Source organism: Tauraco erythrolophus, chromosome 4 (genome assembly GCF_009769465.1).
Source record: "Tauraco erythrolophus isolate bTauEry1 chromosome 4, bTauEry1.pri, whole genome shotgun sequence".
NCBI classification, from domain to species: domain Eukaryota; kingdom Metazoa; phylum Chordata; class Aves; order Musophagiformes; family Musophagidae; genus Tauraco; species Tauraco erythrolophus.
The window spans coordinates 2,267,107-2,288,447 of record NC_141468.1 but is presented as its reverse complement, the minus strand read 5'-3'; the positions used below and the strand labels follow the sequence as shown (position 1 = coordinate 2,288,447).

At 44.0% G+C, this 21,341-nt stretch overlaps 1 protein-coding gene across 1 annotated transcript in view; it reads left to right on the top strand.

The window, feature by feature from the left end:
- The window catches only part of EXOC4 (exocyst complex component 4), a 457,215-nt gene that overhangs the window by 201,864 nt on the left and 234,010 nt on the right, over nt 1–21,341 (top strand). The window contains exon 10 of the mRNA XM_086610028.1: nt 11,772–11,868. Within this exon, the coding sequence (XP_086466154.1) occupies nt 11,772–11,868 (97 nt within the window). The remainder of the gene's footprint in view (nt 1–11,771; nt 11,869–21,341) is intronic.

Here is a 21,341-nt window from a genome sequence, read left to right as displayed (position 1 = left end):
ACGAGCCTACGGCCTCGCCAGATGTATCCGCTGTAACTACCGATTCTGTTGTCTAAAATGGCCGTGAATTTTTAAATATTTAAAAGGAAGATGAAACGTAGGAAGTTTTAAACAGTTTATAAGACTATAAAACAATAAATGACTGTATGTCAAGAAATATCTTTGTCTTATTTCACTTGCTTTCTCTGTTTGCCCACTTTTTTTTTTTTTTTTTCTTCTGACATTAAAACTGAATAGAAAACATGTCAGGAATATAAAAAATTCAGGTAGGAGCTATTTGCCACTAGAGGAGATAAGATAAGGAACAAAAACTTGGAGAAGAAAGGAGTTGAAAAGTGAATGCAGTGAATGTGTAAGTAATCACAGTTCATTAGCTCCAGCATGTTTTCTGGCTTCGGATACGGATTTACGCTGCAGCCATGCTTTGGAAGGGCTTACATCTGTACACAGGAGTTTCGGGGAAACCAACAAAGTAGTAAATATACAAGCTGACAAATACATTAATCAAAGTGCCTGCTGCTGAGTCGCGTGGCCTGGGGAAAAAAAGAGGAAAAAAAAAAAAAAAGAGAAAAGTATGCATTTTAAACAAATTCTGTAGCTGAAAGGAGACTTTAGGTATGTGGCTGACACTCTGATCAAATGATAAAGTAGAGTCAAATTGAACCTCAACCTTTTGTGCAGCCTGTGAAAGCGAAGGCACGCTGCAGTTTTTCAAGGCAGATGGAGTGTGAGCAACTAATAAATCAGGTTTTGAAACATTAAAGAGCAACTTATTTGAATGCATATGGCGTTGGATCTCAGACCAGCCGGTTTAGGAGAGCCTAAAAGGATTGGGCATGGGAACATCAGCAGAACAATATGTCTCTGCACCAGCTATGTGACTGCATCCAAATCAGCTTCTCGGGCTCAAGTCCTGCTACGTACAAAGTGAAGGGTAATGCCAGTTGGTCAAAAGCAAGCGGGAGAAGGTGTTCCCTGCAGGAATTTCAGGCAGCGATTGGAATAGGTGGTGCAGTGAGTGTGGTAGGTTGGAGCTGGATTCTGCGTTAAACGGAAAGCTGAAATCTAAGAACAGTGAATAAAACCTTTGTTCTTTTTTGTCTACAGCATTTCTCAAAATAGCTCTGCCGGGGGAATGTTGGAATCGCTATTTCAATTCCCCTTTTGGGAAACCGAAACGCAGAAACCTGATCGGGGTCAGAGAGGCCATATGGGACCCATGACTGGAATTGAGATCTGCAGCTGAGCACTAGTAAAAACTTTTGTGTGAAGTCTGGGTTGCATGATCTGCATCGGCTGCCTGTTGGTTTCTGGATTGATTTTTAAGGTTTTGATAGGAATGTGTTGCTCTCGTGGCTGGAAACTCTGTACCTGTACAAAACAAACTGCCAAGCTGCTGTCACCGTGGTGAGCAGGACTTGTGCTTGTGCTCCCTTGGAGCAGAGAGGCGATTTGTGGCAATATTGCCTCTCCTGCTTTTGGAAATCATTTTTCTTTCAGCGTGGTTTGAAGCAGAGTGTGCGCTCTACAAACTTGAATACAAGCTACAGCTCTCATCCCTTCTTTCCTAGTTTTAGACCTGGAAGGGATTTGTGGTGATCCGGCCATCAGACTTGACTTGACTTTTAAGATCATTGTGGTGACTGACATGGTCCCAACCCCAAACCAAACAGAGCTGGTGCATCTTTTGGAAGCTCTGAGCTCCTGTATCTGTACTAGTCCCCTGGAACAACAGCCCCAGTGTTCCATGGGGCAAATGGAGCCGGCGAGGAGCCCTGCCTGAATTTCTGCGGAACATTTTTGTTTCTCCAGCGAAGTTTCTTAGGTTGGAAAACTGCTCCGTAACCCATGTTAGGGGGCATCACCCCAAACACCGCTTCTGGGAGAATTGCTGAGACTTTTTTACACTTAAGAAATGAAACACAGTGTGCTATATCACCTTAAAGGTCAGCTTGCTTGTTTTTTTTCCCTCACTTCATATCTTTTTTGTCTTAATTCCCACTCCACCTCTGTCAAAGAAGAAAAATATTTACGAACTACCTGAATAGATCTAAGCATATAGTCCCTGTGGATTTGGGGTGTACCTGTACTTGGCTACAGCATCATTGGTGTCTCCTGTGCAGAGTTCAGTGCCGGTGACAAGTGACGGACAGACTGGAAGCTGGGAGCAGTCTACTGCCCTTTGAGGCAGTTCATCATCTCAGAGCTCCCTTCCTACCACTGCAGAGCCCTCGCCCCAAGGACTGACAGCCAGTATTTTGCAAGTAGTTAGCTGCCTAATTCCCATTGATTTTGGGTCTCTTGTAGTGCCAATATCATCATCTCTCTGATCTCTGTTGGTTTTGGTGGAAGGTAGGGATGCTGATATATTTTTAAACATCAGTCTATTACTCTTGATGGTCTGATCTATAAATTCACTGCTGTCATGATTTAAAAAAAAAAAAAACGAGCATGTGATTAAAAGCAGCAAAGAAGAAATGCACTTCTTCCTCTGTCAGAAACCTTTGCTAAATTCCTTCTCCCCTCAAGTGAGGTAATAAGTATTGGCTGGAGCTGCTGCTTTTCTATCTTGACAACATGTGGATTTTTTTTTTTTTTTTCTGCCTGGTGCATCTCACCTCCCTCCCTCCCATTGCAAGAGCAGGGCTAGGAGCCCCACGTCCTGAGTTAACGGACCAGTAGGTCACTGCCAGAAACAGCAACCGGGTAGTGCGTTCTCTGCTGCAGTCTGTGGGTGAAGAGGACAGAGGGAACATCCCTGCTACGTCGGAGTAGACAGAACAATTTGCTTAAAATAATCCGCTGGATGCCACTAGAAGATGGAGATCTCTCTTGTCTAGTCCATGGAGTCCTAAAGTGGTGGGTGTTTGAAGGGCTTTCTATAAGAATTTTGTGTCATTCACTTATAAATAACCTTTACTTTACTTGGAGAGCTGAGTTTCAGTTCCAGTGGCACTGGCAGACCCGTAACAGCTCCCGTGCATGGTTCGTAGGAGTCCAGCAAGAAGGGAAGAGAACATGTCTCAGAAAGAGAAAATTATTAACCCAGAGCTAATCTGCACCAGCAGGAAGGTGCAGTGCTTCAAGGCTGTCTGCCAGACAGTATTCTTAATAAAAGTGTAAGTCTTCAAAGGTGGTGTTTGTTCAAAAGGAAGGGTCTATGGATTTCGAAGTTTAGTGATTGTTTTCTGAGGAGCTGACCTGGAAACACAGGCTGGTTGGAACATGGAGCTGGACACTTCTGGGGTTTCTGTTATGTTTGTTCATTTGGATAAACCTACTCAGCTTCAAGGAAGACCTGCCGAGGTTCTGTCGTGCTGCTGGTAGGGCTGCCTGTCTAAAGCCAAAGCCCATGAAGAGCTCGCAAAAGCTGATTTTAGGTGCAGGATGCAAGATTCACTATGTGCTTTGTTCCCTGGCGGAGACCAGTTTGGAGAATGGACCAGTTCCTTCCGCATCCCTTCCCTATTCCCTCTTGAGGTCTGATGGTGTAAGAAAGTAAGTGCCAGGACAGCTAATTGCTGAGCCCTTAATTCATAGAATCATAGAGTGGTTTGGATTGGAAGAGGCCTTCAAGATCATCTAGTTCCACCCCCCCTGCCATGGGCAGGGACACCCTCCACTACACCAGGTTGCTCAAAGCCTCATCCAACCTGGCCTTGAACACTCCAGGGATGGGGCACCCACAGCTTCTCTGGGCAACCTGTTCTAGTGTTTCACCACCCTCATGGTAAAGAATTTCTTCCTTAGATCTAAAAATCTCCCCTCTTTCAGTTTAAAGCCATTGCCCCTTGTCCTATCACTCCATGCCCTTTTCAAAAGTCCCTCTCCAGCTTTCTTGTAGGCCCTCTTTACTGCACCATGTCAGTTCTACTGAAGCAAGTTTCTTAGAGAAGTTTGAAAAATAGCCTGAATGCAGTTAAGTTTGATGATTCAAGACATGCAGAAGATTTTTAGAGGAGATTGGTTATGTCTGTTTGTTGTAAGAAGAACTTAAACGTGCATGCCAGTACGTTGAATCACCGCTGCGGATCGGAATTGTAAAAACAGGACTTGATGCTTGTGTTCCACGTGTCTTTGTTTAAGGGGGTGCAGTTGTAAGACAATAGAGTCCTAATGTACGGAAATATGAAAAAGCAGGAGACTTCCATTATAAAACACCGTAGTTATTGTTCCGTAATAGCACGGATCAATCACCTTTTTCTGTTGAGCTGTTTTATAATAACAGACTTTGCTGTCTTTGGGCAACTGTTGCTTTGTTCCCTTTCATTCCAAATGAAAATTTGTATTTCCATACCTTGAGGATGACGTACAGGTAATAACTATGTTGATGATCTCCACGCAATCAAGAACTTTCGGGAAAGTCTGTGACATCTAAACTGGTTCCTTTTCTCCTCAAAGTTTGCTCTGATGCTCAGAGTGGAGGAGGTGACATTGATTTGCCAGTTGTGTTGATTGCTTGATTGTTGTGGCTTCAAAGCCTGTTTCTTTATTCTTTTTACGATTGCACAGATGAACGCGAAGTGGCTCGCTAGGAAAGGCTTTGATCACGGAGAGGTGCTGCGGAATTGTTCGCCGCGTGCCTGGAACCTGTTCAGCAGAAAAGTTTGCAGTGGTGGAGGGACTAGGGAAGCTGTCTTGTGCAAACGGAGCTCTGCCCGCTGTCCTCGTGGGTTTGAGTGCTTGCAGCTTCCCTTGAGACCAAATTAATAGTTTTTTGGATGTTTCAGAAAGAGGCTTACTTATGGGCTGGGTTTATGTGAAGGGGTTTTGGTAGCGGGAGAGGAGCTTCACCCCCTGTCCCTTCCCGGGCTCCAAAACCGCTCGGACCCCCTCAGGCCAGGGTCGAGCCTCTGCGAATGCCCCATTTAAGTCGGGGACAAAAGAGCGGGAAAGGTGGTTTTGGAGCTGCGGTGAGGAGGGGGAGGCGCGGGCTGCCCCTTCCCCACCCCCGGGCGGTGCTGCCCGCACCAGGCCGGCGGCACCGGCCGGAGATGGCCACGGGGGGAGCGCGGGAGCGCCCCGGGCCGGTGCCGCTGGGCCGAGGGATCCGGAGAGAAACGGCGCCACGGACCGCGGAGGTGCTGGAGCGGGGAGTGCCGTGCAGCCATGGCAGGCTGTGGGGCACAGACCCACCGCAGCCCGGGGAGAGCCGAGATGCTGAGCCTGAGGGAGGGCATAGGGAATGGGAGTGACGACGGAGCAGAAACGCATCTGGAGTCTGTGGAGAAGCCCACTCCGGAGCCGGCGGCAGCTCCCTGAGCACCGTGACTGCGGTAACAGCCCGTGCCGGAGCGATCCGATGGGTCAGGGTCGCATCCTGCGGGAAGGGCTCACGGTGGAGCAGTCTGTGGACTGTCCCATAAGGAGGGGACCCACTGGAGCAGGGAAAGAGCGTGGGGAGTCCTTCTCCTTTGGGAAAGGAGCGGCAGAAGCAACGTGCGAGGAGCTGCCCTGCAGCCCCATTCCCGTCCCCTGCGCCGCTGGGGAGGAGGGAGAGGCGGGAAGAAGGGAAAGGTGGGAGGGGGGAGGTGTTGTTTCTGAGCTCTGACTTTGTTTCATGTTATCCTCTCGAGTAACTGTTACTAAGTTGAGTTGATTTGCCCTTTTGCCCGTGGCCGCGGTCGGTGGGTGCTCCCCCTGTTCCCGTCCCACCCGCAGCACTTCGTTCCGTTTCTCTCCCCTCCCCGCGCCGAGCGGAGCGGTGAGCGAAAGGCTGAGCCATGGCTGAGCCCCGCGGCGCTGAACCACGACAACTTCTTCGCCAAATATCTCTACACCTGAAAATTTTTGGCTTCCGATCGGGTTTAAAGTGTGTCGGGGCTGAGGACGAAATGCGTTAAGACAGATGTAGCTCTGAAACAATTAGATAACGTGTGATGGTGCTCTGGAGTAACGGTGTAGGAAAACTCACCTTTTAAAAGTACTCCTGTTAGAGACAGAGAGCGCTTTCCTTACATTGTTGTTAAAAAAAAAGAAGTTACTTTACTTACTATGATTCGAAAAAGTGCAAATTGCTTCTTACGAGATGCTGACCTATCTCCTCTCTGATGCCTTCACGTCCTTCAAGGAAAAGATCAAGAGAGGGAGTAGTGTGTCTACCTCTTCCAACATGATGTTGAAGAATAAAAACTTCCCTACAAATCTTGGACCTTTACAGAGAAATCTTTTTCAATTAAAAAACAAAACAAAAAATCTTAGGAAAAGGAAATAAAAACACAGTTATCATCTCTGTTTTTTGGTGGATTTCTTTGTGGTATGTGTTTTGTTTTGTTTTGAGTTGTTTTTTTTAAATTTAGTGGTAGAGAAGTTATCTTGATAAATGAGGAAATTTGCAGGATGCGTCTCAGTGTGATCATTTTTTTACAAATTAGCATCAAGCATTTTCTGGAGGCATGGCAGCCCTTGGTTATAGAAGGTAACCAGCATTACATTAATTGCAAAATTATGGATCACGAAGCTCCTTGCAGTGTGTTCCAGGGTTTTGTCTTTAAATGAGGAGCCGTGATTTGTGTGATGGGGTGTATCTGTCTTAAGGTTTGCCTCTGGTACTGTTTCAGTACACAAAATAAGTATAGGAACACCAAAAAAACAAGTTTAATTCATTTGCAAAGCGCCCTGAGACGCTTTCTGAAGAATGTTAATCCTTGGCATTTCTATCATGTACCTCAATGTGTTTTTCACACAGAGTAAATTAGCAAAGCCCACATATGCTTCAAATTGAGGTGGGCAACTTTGAACTTGAGTTACTTCATGGCAGAAGAAACTCCTGTTTTTCTGGGGAGGTCCCTTCTGGGACAAGAAATCTTTCATCCTTCCGAGACCTGCTCTGCAGGTAGATAACAGGACGTTGGCAGCAAACCTGGAATATCCATGACGGATATTTAAATTTTTAAAATAGTAGGCAGAACGGAAAACTTGAAGCGCTTTTAATGTTTGTTCAGACTTTGAATGCGTGCAGAGATTCTAGCTTTCTTGGTAATGTAATGCTTTTTCATATCGAAGCGTGACATTTTAGGCTCCATTTCAGAAACGTTCCGCTGCGTTACTAATGGACCCGTCTCTGACTCCCACTCGCAGCGGCATTCAGGTGGGCACACTTCATTGCTAGCACAGCGTGAGGGTATCATTAACTGTGTGACAAATTTCCCTTCACCTCCAAAGTTTTTCTTCTTCTTTTTATTTTTCTTTTTTTTTTTGTCTCAGAACTTATTACTAGACAGATTAGATCAGCAAGCTGGTGCTCTTTAGAAGGAACTGCTACAACAACAGTACTTTAGAATCACAGAATGGTTTGGGTTGGAATGGACCTTCAAGATCATCTAGTTGCAACCCCACTGCCATGGGCAGGGACACCTTCGACTACACCAGGTTGCTCAAAGCTCCATCCAACCTGGCCTTGAACACTTCCAGGGATGGGGCAGCCACAGCTTCTCTGGACAACCTGTTCCAGTGCCTCACTACAATCAATGTAAAAACTTTCTTCCTTATCTCTAATCAAAATCTGCCCTCTTTCAGTTTAAATCCATTGCCCCTTGTCCTGTCACTACACACCCTTGTAAAAAGTCCCTCTCCAGCTTTCTTGTAGCCCCCTTTAGGTACTGGAAGGCTGCAATAAGATCACCCTGGAGCCTTCTCTTCTCCAGGCTGAACAGCCCCAACTCTCTCAGCCTGTCTTCATAGCAGAGGTGCTCCAGCCCTCGGACCATCTTTGTGGCCTCCTCTGGACCCACTCCAGCAGCTCCATGTTCTTCTTGTGTTGGAGGCCCCAGAGCTGAAGGCAGCACTGCAGGGGGATCTGATGAGAGTAGCACAGAGGGGCAGAATCCCCTCCCTCGACCTGCTGCCCACGCTGCTTTGGATGCAGCTGTTTCTGACAGCTCTGGAAGTTTGGGCTTTTTTCCTAGTGCCTATGAAATGTGGCTGTTACAGTTTCTTGCCTAACGCACACAAAAAAACCAAAAACCCACACATAAAAACCAACAAAAAATCCAAACTGTGCAACCCAAATTAAAGATTTCTGTAGTGTGGCATTGCTGAAGCAGTGACGTGTACTCGGTCCAGATGGTTACTGGAGGGCTGTGTACGTCATGGTGATGTACATCGGTGAGCACCGATGGTTAGTCCCGTAGCCAGTGCTTATCGTGAGCCGTCACGGCAGTAAAGTTGAGCACTTACATGCGGTCGAAACCATTCAGTGCTCACTGGGAAATAGGCTTTACAGCTTCTTTTCCCTAATGAGGCGGATAGTCTTCTCCTGGAGTCTGCTGGTGTGTGTATGGCCTGTGCTCAGGACAGCCCAGCAGCAGAGTGTTTGCATGGTTAGCTTTTGTTTGAGAGACTATGCAAACTGCCTCTCTGATAATCGTCTTGGTAAAGAGAGGAAAAAAAATAAAACCCACAGGCATTTTTTCCACTCTTCCTTCATCTCCTACCGGTTTTCTGTGGAGCTACCTGGTACTGGTTTCTTTAGATGAATGATCATTCACCTCCCTGCAAGAGATGCTCTTGGTAGGAGTCAGTAAGGATGAATGGATGTTCCAAATGTATTTGTATGGATGTGTGTTGGGTCTCCAGCACAGGGCATCAACTGCAGTGGAGTTACAGTGTTTGCTGGACAATGTAAATGCCCATTTCAGACCTTGATGTAGTCAGGGAGAGTCCTCTCTGGAGATTTCCCCTGAAATTTCCACTTGAATATCCAAGAAAAGGCATCGTAACCTCTCTCTTGCTCCAGTTTGGGCTTTTCTCCAGTGGTTACCTTAACAAAAGTGCTGGATTGTGAATTGTGGTAGGTAACAGCATTTGCTTTTCTGTACTGTGGCCATGCAATGGCCATGGAGCCGTGATGGCGTCAGGCCGTGGCAGCTTACTTCGGGGTCCGTAGAGGTCCGACGGCGTGTCGGGAGAGGCAAAGGTGAGAGGGGCAGTGCAGGCTGCTGGCTTTAGTGAGAGCTGTTGGAGTGCTGGGTTGGTGGTGTTATGTGTGGGGCATCATCAGGAATGAGATCTAATGTCTCACTGTGGTTTTCAAGGTAAAATATTTAAATACAAACAGAATTACTTTTCCTTGTAGCTTACATCGACGTGTGGAGCATTCGTTATTGTTAATGGAAGCTAAGAGCAGAGATGTAAAAGCATATTTTCCTCTCGGTGCCGGTGCTCTGTTCTTCTCAAATCTTGCATAATATGGCCGAGTAGATAAGACAGATTGTTTTATTCCTTGTGATGGAGTTCATCCCAGTCAATAATATTGATTAGTGCAGGGTGACTTGATGTAACAAGAATAACACCCCTTTCTTAATTTAAACCTGCATTTCCTAGTGCATGCCTCAGTAGTTCATGCTTGGATGAATTCTTCAATAAGTCAGTGAAGACACAGACCCCACTGGAAATTGCAGCGTCTGACATTAATAGGGCTAATGAATAATCTTCTTTTCCTGGAAGTTGCATCTCTTTTTTTCCACGATTAAACTGTCGCATTGTGCAAGTTCACTTTTTAAAACGCAAAATGAATTTCCTAAACTCGTTGTTTGAAGAGCTACCTCTTTCTACGCGCAATCAGCAATGTTTTATAAACCCTGTCCTCAACTGCTGCTTTGTAGTTGGTGAGCCCATGTGCTAGTGTAGAAAGTATGAAGAAGCTTCGTGCCCTAACAGCACGTTTGTGGAGCTGAGTCAGCTTGTGGAAATCTTACAACTGCAGATGTCCAGAGTTTGCACGGATTTCCCACTCCACAGGGAATTAAATGTTGTTCCTTTTACCAGGACAAGCATCTTTGAATCTACACCAGTGATGTGAATTCTTGTGCAAAACACTCCTGACCTGGAGGGACTGTTGAGGGTAGGGAAGAACTGGTGTGAATGACCTGCTTGGTCCTTGAACGTTGTTGTGAGGTTTGTAACAAGAGGGTCAATTAAACCAAGTTATGGAAGCGCCGCTTTTGTAGATTGGTTGCAGATAATGGCCTACAGCATATAAACTTCACTTGGAAAAGAAGATGGCAGTCACATACCCATTGGTTGTGTTCCTCCTCTTACACTTTCCAGTTTGGAGACATTCTTCTCGTTTCTAGGCAGACCGATGTCAGGGTCAAAAAATTCAAAAATCTGCTGGTGGTGTTTTGATTTCAAGTACTTTGTCATTTTCCTGCCTATAAAGCTATCATAATAATGTGATTAGGTTCTGTATTTATTATTATTCAATCATTAAGGAGAGTTCACATGCAAAATGAAGAGGACTTGATAACATTCAGGATATACAGACTTTGCCCAAGTCTATATTGATGGTTATTTGAGGTTTTTAGCTCAGACCCACCCTAGACAGAGTTACTTGTCAGATGATACCAGCAAGATGATGGCCTGTGCTTTGTGACAAGGGAGTATGATGAAAATATAGGAGATTATGTGCTAAATTGCTGCTAATTTTAGAATAAGCTTTTTCCTGATGCTGGCATTTGCTTGTGTGTGGGGCATCTAGCTTGTTCTCCTAAAAATGTTTTCTTCTGGAAGGGTAGCAAATGGACTTTATTGCTATCAGGAAATGCAAGGGTTTCAGGAAATTGAGATTTACCCTCCTCCCTGTTCTCTCTCTCTCAAAATCCTAATTTAAAGTGTTTGGTGTTACGAGCTGCCTATGGAAGTGACTTTGGTTCAGATGTAGTGACATGCAGGCGGGTGTTTTCATGCCAATTGAAGCCAAACTCAACGAGTTTTTTTTTTTCTTGTAGAATCATAGAATCACAGAATCACAGAATGGTTTGGGTTGGAAGGGACCTTCAACATCATCTAGTTCCAACCCCCCTGCCATGGGCAGGGACACCCTCCACTTTACCAGGTTGTTCAAAGCCTCATCCAACCTGGCCTTGAACACTTCCAGGGATGGGGCATCCACAACTTCTCTGGGCAACCTGGTCCAGTGTTTCACCACCGTCACAGTGAAAAATTTCTTCCTTAGATCTAATTGAAATCTCCCCTCTTTCAGTTTAAAGCCATTGCCCCTCATGCTATCACTACATGCCCTTGGTTTATATATAATAAATAAATTAAAATGTCATGTCACTGGCAATCAAAAACCAAGCTGCCTTCCAGGGATTGAATGATGGTATCAGCAGTCAGAGGTGAAGGAACCTTCCATACAGCAATATGGAACCAAAATTCAGTGAAGCGCTGCTCTTAAAACCCTTTCCAAGCATTGTGTGCTTCAAAATCCATCTCATGGACAAGACCTTGGATGATTTAAGTGTGTGCTCATGTGCAGAAGAAGAGCTGTTTGTTCGATTTTGAACTATTCCAAAAGCAGCTAAAGTCACTGAAACTTCAGGCTGGATGTCCCCATCTGTCAGTGCGGTGATGCTTTGAAGAACCATGAGGATCAAGGCTGTTCATGGTACCTGGGCATCTTTCGTCTGTGTGATGGGCATGGTGTTAACACCTCCAGTCCAGTACGTTGGGCTTCAGCCCAACTGATAAGTTCATCTGATGTGGCTGGGAAACTCTTCTGCAGTTGCAACTGTGTCCTGTGCTGTAGGAGACCTGCAAAATTGGAAAGAGGAGCCTAAAGTAATGTAGAAATACTATGTGTTGTTCCTGATGCTTTAGGAGTAACTTCTGTGAGCAGCAAGAGGATAAAAAGAGTGTATTTTCACATTAATTACTGATCTTTCACCAGGAATTTGCAGACAGACCTAAATGTTTAATTATCACTTGCTATCTAAAAATCAAGGGATGTTCAGATTCTGTTAGACAACCTGTTTCACATTATTTTCCAGGAGGACCAGATGATAACTTAATTGAAGGTGGCGGATCCAAGTTTGTCTGCAAACCAGGAGCCAGGAACATTACCATCATCTTTCATCCCCTGCTCAGGTAAGCAAGACTTTCTGCATCTTTCTGTATATTTCTACAGGTGCAAATAAAGAAGGAGTAGAATTAACCTACTTTCTTTATGAACATAGTGCCACATCTCACAGCCATGGGCTTGCTGCGACGTTGCTGATGTGCCTGCGTGTGAAAAGTAATCACTAGTTGAGCTCGTTGCTGATGCTCTTTAATCTTGTTCAAAATTAACTAGCCCACCAAGTGGGATTACTTGCCTGGGTAACCTTGTTTCATTCAACGGTGTGATTTATTATTGACCCAAGCTAGGAGAAGTTTCGTTGCGACCTGCCACAAATTGTTTATTGCTGTCTGTCCGTTATGCTTTTGTTAAAAAGTCAGAAGGATACTTTTATGAACTGCAAGGTAAATTCATTCTTTGATAAAACAAGTATGGTCTATGGACTGCAAATTAAATGCCTGATCCAAAGTGCCCTGCCAGCTACTATAATCATCACAGTTCATCGAGGACTCCTGCACCCTTAAAACAGAGCAAGTCTATAATCCTCACCAAGTCATTCACCTCTGATACTTTAGTTTTTCTCCTTTTACTTTGCAATCTAACAGTTCATCTTCTTGGTTTTGCCAGAATTAAATAATACGATGTTTTTTCTCGTTTCGTGTCAATCTTCTACCTCTGCTTTTTCCTTGCAGGGTTTTCCTTTATCATCAGACATGTCCTTTCCTATTCGGTTCTAGCACCTTTGGAGAGCATTTCCCTCCTTGGCTCTGTTTGTATTACTCACTCTCATGAGTCACTTAGACAACAGGGCTTGTTTCTCCAGCGCTAAAAACAAGCAATAATAAAATAGTAATAAAAAGTAATTGGAATCTTATCCCCAGACGAAGGAGTATTCTGACTGCCGCCTTGGTAGCTGAGCAATGTGGTCTTTTGTGACTTCTCAGGACTTAAAAATGCAGAGAGAAAGTGCGTACGTTTAGATATCTGATGTCATGAGAACAGCACCTGTTGTGAGGACAGATTAAAATTTGTTATGTTTTTTCAGATCTTTCCTTGAAAAAAGGATTGTGTGCATTGCACGCTCTTCGTTTATTGCTGGGTGCCCATAATGAAATGGATAATTTCATAAGCACATTTTATTTCAACCTCTCTCTCTCTTTTAAAATGGAAGGAATATGCTAAAAATAAATTCGTTGGAGCATAATTCATAGTTTTCAGCCATTTTGTTATGAGAAAAGATGGACAGAGGTTAAGATGCAATGTGCTATCTGAGATATGGCCACTATGACATGGACTTCGGTCTGTTCATCTTTAATGAATTTACAGGTTTCTTTCAAGCACAGAAGGGGGTGGTGATGCTCTTATTTTATTGATGAGGTGCTTCACACTGATTTAGAAGCTGGTGAAAATACTTCTTTCCTTCTGTTTGCCTTCCTGCGTAATTTTTCCCCCTTTTTTGCCATCCGAGTCAAACACGAGTGCTCTACTTCAAGTAGCACTTCTCACAAACACTTCACTTTCATTACCAGCTCGCAAGATAGGCAGTAGAAATAATTTGCTTCATAAAAAAATAATTGCATCAAGATTAAGGTATCCGCGTACAATATATTTTCCGTGCCAACCATCTGCAACACCTTATGAGTAGTTAAGTTCGGTTAACTGCATGAAGAGAAAAAAAAAATACTCCGTGACCCAGCTTACCCTTTTCTCACTGCAGAATGGGGTGAGTTTGAGCGTAGGTGAAGACTGTAGAAACTTTTAAAATGTGATTTTTATCCACTTCAGCGATCAGCAGAGTAAATGCATGAGTCCTTGCTAACTCCTGACACTTTTCTTCTCTGAAAGGGTTGTCAGCCACTGGAATAGGCTGCCCAGGGAGGTGGTTGAGTCCCCATCCCTGGATGTGTTTAAGAATAGGCTGGATGATCTACTTAGGGATATGGTTTAATGGGGATTAGGGACGGTCGGACTGGATGGTCTCTAAGGTCTTTTCCAACCTAGAAATCTATGAATCAATTTTGGTGTGTGCATGATGCGTGGGATGCAGCGTTATCTGGGATGACCTTTGCCTACAGGAAAGCTGGGGAAGGACTTTTTACAAGGGCATGTAGTGATAGGACAAGGGGAAATGGCTTTAAATTGAAAGAGCGGAGATTTAGATTGGTTATAAGGAAGTAATTTTTCACTCAAGAGGGTGGTGAGGCACTGGCACAGGTTGCCCAGAGAAGCTGTGGCTGCCCCATCCCTGGAAGAGTTCAAGGCAAGGTTGGATGGGGCTTTGGGCAACCTGGTGTAGTGGAGGTTTTCCCTGCCTATGGCAGGGGGGTTGGAACTGGATGATCTTTGAGGTTCCTTCCAACACAAACCATTCTATGATTCTAAGACTGGATTCCTTTTGCTGGTAATGATTCGCTCCAGGGAATTCTGTTCCTGATGGGAGCAATGACCTGGCCTACAAGCAAACTGGCTTTACCCATTGACTCCTCTTCAAATCAGCTCTATGATGCTGACCGTGATTGTAGAATGCTGAAAATGGTGGATTTGCTAAAATGTTGCCATTTCAATAATTTCTGGCACCTCGTCTTATGTGTGCATTACTTGGTTAGATCTCTGTCGACTTTTTCTAGATGTTATTGTCTGAAGTATCAAGCTCTCGAGGAGGTTGTTGCTGCAGAGGCGTGAAGTTTTCACTTGCTTTATTGTTGAGATTCTTTGTGGCCTGCGTCGATCATCTTTCACCAGCATTGCTTGTATGGGCTTAAAATGAATCTGTTTTGAATTCAAAATGATCAATATTTTATTTAGAAGGGTGTTTTTTTTCTGATTTATATCAAGTTCACATAAATATGTTGACAGAGAAGTTTGAGCACTGTATGGGCCAGCTGATTTTATTAGGAAACTGAGGGCTTCTAAAAGTATTGAGCTAACTGGATCACTGAGAAGCCAGACCCTGGTGTGATGATTTAAAGCCTGAGCGTGGCGTTAAGTGATGGCTTTAGGAGATAATTTGGGGTAGTAACGTTGGGTGGAGAGTTGGAACCAGAGTGTTCCTGCTCCTCAGTCTGAATTAGTCTCTTTTGTACTACTGGTATGAAAAGTGTCACTGGCCATCACATCAGATTTGCACAATCATAGTGTCAAGTTTACTGGTTATAATGGGCTTTTTTTTGGATCCTTTTTTATTTACAAACTGAGGTTGAGCTTGGCTCCAGATGCTTTTGAAGGGCACAGAGTCAGCAGGCTTTCAGGGGGCTGTAATTTAACCCCTGTGTCTCCAGTAACGAAAGTTTATTTAGGGAAACTCTTAACTTACAACCATGGAGAACGTGAGGGCAAATACAACAAATAAATTTCAGTCTTCTTTCCCTCGAATTCATTTAGAGCAACGAGGTGGAGTTGGGAAGTGAGATGTTATGTCGTTTGGGATGCGAGTCCCTAATTTCCACTAGGACAATTGAGATCCACCAAGCCCCAGATTAATTACCACGACTTAATGACACCACCACACACGTAATAAATGAAGAGTTTTTTGGAAGACAAGTGGGTATTCTGGCAGAGATGATTCCTGGGAATAGATTTTACTAACTACATATGAAAACTAATTGGACTTACAAATTGAAGAGGAATACACATCTGATTTTCCTTAATTACATATTGCGGGAGGTGTCAAAGTATAAAAGTTACCAAAAGAGTCCAGTTGCTTTCTTCATCCTTCGCTGCTAACCAGCATCTGCTTGGATCGGGAAAGCGCTGGTGTTACTGGTCTGCAGACTAACGTCTCTTGTTGGAGGAGGGAAACGTGTGGGACCAATACTGAAGCCCTTACGTCGTGGAATATTGAACAGCCTGAGCGATGTCTGTTGTAACATTTGTTTGGTGGGGATTTTTAAATTTTTTTTATGTTGTTTATTTGTTTCAGCTGGCATTTGAAAGGCACTTGGCTCTTCAGGGTAATAATCATTTTACATATGCTTTATAGAGTATGTTTATTACCAGACAATTGAGGAACAGATGTCTGCAGTCTTGAGGCTTAAGGGGGAGGGACAGGAGGGACGGGAGATGGAGGGGATGATGGCGTTTGGAATCGTGAAAGCACCGCTGATGCTAACTCAGTTGAACATCGTTTGGATATTGGGTATTAAAGCCGTGAGGGTATCCATTTATTAACATCAGCCACACTTCATTAAGATCAAGCAGCAATTAAAAGGCTTGTAGGATGGAAGAGAAAGCAAAGTGTTCATCGATTCGGAAGAAGCAGTTGCTTCTAAGCGAGATTGTGTCCTTGGGAAGAAGTGGACTGGAGAGGCTGAATTGACCTGGCAGCCTTCACCCCTGCTGAACGGGCAGCGTCTGTCTCGGGGATCTCCCCCTTCGCCAGACGGGAAGAACTGCACCGTGTCAGTGAGGTTCTAATCACTGCCGTTGATTTCCGAGTCTGCAGAGTAAGAAAGTGAAAACTGAAGTGTGTGTTTGTTAGAGGACCAAACAAAAAAAAAAAAAGAGGGAGGAAGAAGGAAAGGCAAAATTCCTGATTTGACTGTGCTGATGTTGTTTGAGATGCAAAGACTAAAGTTTAACGCTTGGATGTGTGCATGGTCCAAGGAACTGCAAAGTTTGCTTGTTCTTGGTGTTTCAGGTTGGTTAGAGTAGGGGGAAAAGAGCAGGTAATAATTTGACATTTTAATTCAATTTTTCAATTATTATGTTCATTTATACTCGTCCCTATGACTTAAAGCAGTAGCTTTTTACCTGAGAGCATATTTGGAATTGGGATTTCCTGTTTCTTCCAGTTACGTTAATGCTAGTAAAAGAGTGATTGCTCTTTCAATGAATAAAATCAATGCTTTAGGGAATAATCAAGGAGGGTCGTAATTTACTCTTGCTGCGTGTTGATATTAGCATGTTCCTCACCAACTGGTGACAATCAGCTCTGAACAGCTGAAGGTCAAATTTCAAACTCCACTGGTAACCTGTCCTTAGGAGGGAGGTGTGCGATGTACAGAATATGTACGTACACACAGGTGCATATGTGTTAGCAGTGGTGTTTTAGCTTTCCATGGTTTGGGAATAATCTATTTAATTCAAGCTATGTCAAGAGAAAAGGTACTGGATGTAGAATTGAAATCCTCTGTTTGTTTTGAAGATACTGGGAGAGAATGACAAAGTTGTTACCGATTCCTATGGGGCATCTAAGTCTTTTAGTCTTTGTGAACGTCGACTGCTGCTGCAGCTGAGCAGTGTTCATCACTACAGAACTGGAATAGCTACACAACTATGTCCATAACTAAGAACCCGTGTGTACCTCGCTCATAATCCCTTTTATTGGTATATTTGTACAGCTGTAACAGCTAATTTGATTTTAAAACCTGCTGTAATACCTTGTAGTTGTGTACTATAAAATTAGTATTTGCTAATATGGGGAATGTGTTATTTGGGAAGCAAAAGGAGTGTGAAAATCAGATTAGTTTCTTAGTTACATTTAGTATGTTTAGACTATGTTAAATGATACCAAATATGTTAAGAAAAGTATGTGTTCTAACAGCCTAAGGGCTGTATGTTTTTATTGAAGTAGATGGAAAATGTCAAATAATCTCAGGGTGCTAAATGCTAAATAATGAGAGCTGATGTTTTTACCTTTTGGAAATCAAACCTAAAATACTTGACTTTAGAGAAATCAATAAAACCGACTCAGGCTGGGAGAGGGAACTTGCAATATTGACTGCTTAAAGTTTGTATGCCGGCTTGAATAATGTTCAGGGGATAAGGGGTTAAGTTAAAAAAAATAAGTTTAACTCTGAGATGCTTTTATATTCACTGGAAAACATGATTTGCAAACTTTTAAAGTCAGTGGCCTCTTAAAAATATAACCATCCAGATTTCATGGATTCTGGTTTTTAAGTCTTACGTTCAGACATATCCCTTATCTCGAAAGAGAAGGGGAAAAACATCCCATAGTAAATCTAAATCTTGCTTTTGCGAGGTTGGCAGTGCCATCCCTTCGGAGAGGGAGGCTGCGGAGACAGGGAGACGGTGCCTCTCTGCAGGCTCTGCGGTGCGGCGAGACCAGCGGGGCTCAGATCAGGAGATCTCGACTCCCGCTTCTCGTTCCGGTACCGGCTGTCATCGTGATGCTTAACGTTCCCATCTTTATTTTGGGATCATTAATACTCATCCTTGAACGTGACAGATGCTTGATACAACTTTTCATACACTTGCTGTTTACTTCCATTGACCTGAATCGGAATCTTAAGGGAGCAATTTGACACCCACCTACCGAAATTTTTTTCTCCCCCCTTGGTTTAATGAGTGTTTAGGAGACGTTGAGTTGACGAGTCCCTTGTTGTTGACATTTAGTACTTTATATCTGTCAGGAGCGGGAATAAACATTTTCTCGCAGGCGGATCCGGAGGCTTTTCTCTTTGACAAGCTCTCCTAAAGTCGGCGTGGCTGAATTATAAAGACACGTTTCAGGAAAGCTGGTTGTTGTGACACTGCTGAGAAAAGGTTTAGTTCTGACCGAGGCCGCCGCGGAAATGGGACACGCGCACGGGAGAGGGATGGGGAACAGCTTCACGTTCTGCGCTTCCCCCTTCCTCGATGCTTTATGAGACCTGACAGTCGTACTGCGTGTGTCTGATTAAAGATGACAGTTGATAAAAACCTTAAGGTAAGGCTGTTCATTTTCGATGACAGAAAATAAAGCAATCTCCCCCCACCCCTTCCACCTCCCACACAAACAAAAACTCTTACACGCCAAAAAAACTCTTTAAAATGTGATGCATTGATTTTATATTGTCTGTCAGAGAGCGTGCCTCAGCAGATCAGTCAAGTTTGGAGTTTTCAAACATGCTTCATCCATACGGGAAATCAACAGCCTGTCAGAAATTTCACATGTCTCCAGCTCCTCCTTTCCTTCGGTTGGAATACAACCTGAAGGAACATAGGAATTTTGACATTTGCAAGAACTGACGCCGAATAGCTGAGAACAGTGTTAATTTGATTCCAGGATGAGGAATCACTTCGAGCCCGTATTATGTTCGTCAAGCCAACACAGTAGTTTAGCTCATGTCTTAATAGAAGCGCATTTTAATTTTAGTTCTCGCATTTAATTCGTGTTCTCATGGAGCAGGATTAAGGTTCCCCACGTAGCTGAACTCTGTTATTTTTATTATACTGTAAGTAGACATTTATGATGTCATACGCGTTTCCAGTGACTTATTTATTCCTTGCGAATACTGCGTCACAAGACCTAAGCTGTCTCTTAGAACAGACTAGACTATTTCAGTTGGAAGAGACCTACAATGATCATCTAGTCCAACTGCCTGAGCACTTCAGGGCTGACCAAAAATAAAAGCATGTTATTAAGGGCATTGTCCAAATGCCTCTTGAACAGTGCCAGGCTTGAGGCACCGACCACCTCTCTAGGAAGCTTGTTCCAGTGTTTGACCACCCTCTTGGTAAAGAAATGCTTCCCAGTGTCCAGTCTGAATCTCCCTGATGCAGCTTTGAACCAGTCCCGCACGTCCTATCCCTGGATCCCAGGGAATAGAGCTCAGCACCTGCACATCCCCTCCTCAGGAAGCTGTAGAGAGCAATGAGATCACCCCTCAGCCTCCTTTTCTCCAAACTAGACAAGCGCGAAGTCCTTAGCCACTCCTCCTAGGACATTCCTTCCAGTCCTGTCACAGCTTTGTTGTCCTCGTCTGGATGCGTTCAAGGACCGTCTTAAATTGGGGGGCCCAGAACTGCACACAGTACCCAAGATGAGGCCACACCAACGCTAAATGCACCAGGAATGACAGCAAGTCTTGAGATACACCAGCAAACCTTGTGTAGATCTGCTCACCTGGTTCTTTCCCAAAGAGATGGTGACCATGGCTGGTGGATGTGGGTTAAGATGTTTGCACCAAGCACAGATTTCGTGCTGTGCAAAGAGTAGTCACGGGGTTCCCTTTCCTGCAGTTAGAGGAGTTGATGTTGGACTGGGAAAGGGTTATTTTTCATTTTTCAAGCTTGTCGTAGCATTACGCAAAATTTTAATATGGACAAAAGCCAGCACATCTTGTATATAGGCCTGTGAATTTATTGTTAATCTAACTGGTGTTTTACTAGTCTGATCAAAATAGAACAATTATTAGTAGTACACTTACGGTGAAATGACAATAGAGTTACAAAAATCTGGGTTTGTAGACCAGATTATCAAGTTATTACTAATTCTCTTTAATATTTTAATTATAAGTTTATTCTACCCATGATGGTAATTGGTAAGCAATTCCAATGTCCTTTTCTTGACCCACAAGCTTTTCCATCTGATTTTCTACATGCTGTCCTCTGTAAGAGGGGGAGTGAGAGAGCAGCTGGGTTGGGGTCTAGCAGCTAGCCAAGGTCAACACACTACTCGGAGCTATTCTGATCTTCCCAGCATCTTACAGAAGCCAGGAAATCTTTGGAGCAGTCCTAAGAAAGATGAAGATAGATTTGAGGAAATTTATTTTAGTGGGTCATGTCCGATGACAGCTGTGGCGAGTAGGCAGGGGAGTTCTTTTGTGTTTCTCACACCGCATCGCTGGACCTGATGACCTTAGGTCAGAGTGTTTCCTTACCCAACAGCTAGCTAGCCAAGGCCTCTGAAATTCAACTCCACTAGCATGTTTTCCAGGCTTAAATGCTTAAAAAAACACAAACGAGTGGTTTTCCTTGAGACAGTGTAATATACCTGAAATTCTTTGGCTTTCTTTTAGCTCTGTTTCCAAGTCAAACTGTGTGTATTAGCTAACATCAAGCTAATTCTACAATTTTACCAAGGACGTGCTCAATTGAAGTACCTTACCTATACCTACTCGTATGATGTCTGCAAATTTGTTTGGCAAAATTTAAAAAAAAAAAAGCATAGCTTGCTTTCAAGAGAAACTTGAAGCTTGTGTGAACTCAAACTGGATGTGACTTATAATCACCTGATGGCACCTTGTTAGCACGATAGGTGCAAGAAGTTTGGTCAGAGATGGTGAGCAACCTTCCTTTGTTACCAGAAGGTCATCTTTTCAGAATGCCACTGAGACTGAAAGAAAGGTGCTGGTGAAGTAGAAGCATGGACCAAAAATCACACTTATTTTTATTTTTATTTTTAAAAAAGATTTATTTTAATAGTTCCATGCTAATGTAACAGTTAAGGCTGGGCAGAGAATGGATTGAGAGCAGCCCTGAGGAGAAGGACTTGGGAGTGCTGGTGGATGAGAAGCTCAACATGAGCCGGCACCATGCGCTGGCAGCCCAGAAAGCCACCCATGTCCTGGGGTGCATCCAAAGCAGCGTGGGCAGCAGGTCGAGGGAGGGGATTCGGTCCCTCTGCTCTGCTCTCCTGAGACACCCCCCCCCCCCATAGTACTGCGTTCAGCTCTGGAGCCTTCAACATAAGAAGGATGTGGACCTTTTGGAGCAAGTCCAGAGGAGGCCACGGAGATGATCTAAGGGCTGGAGCACCTCTGCTCTGGAGACAGGCTGA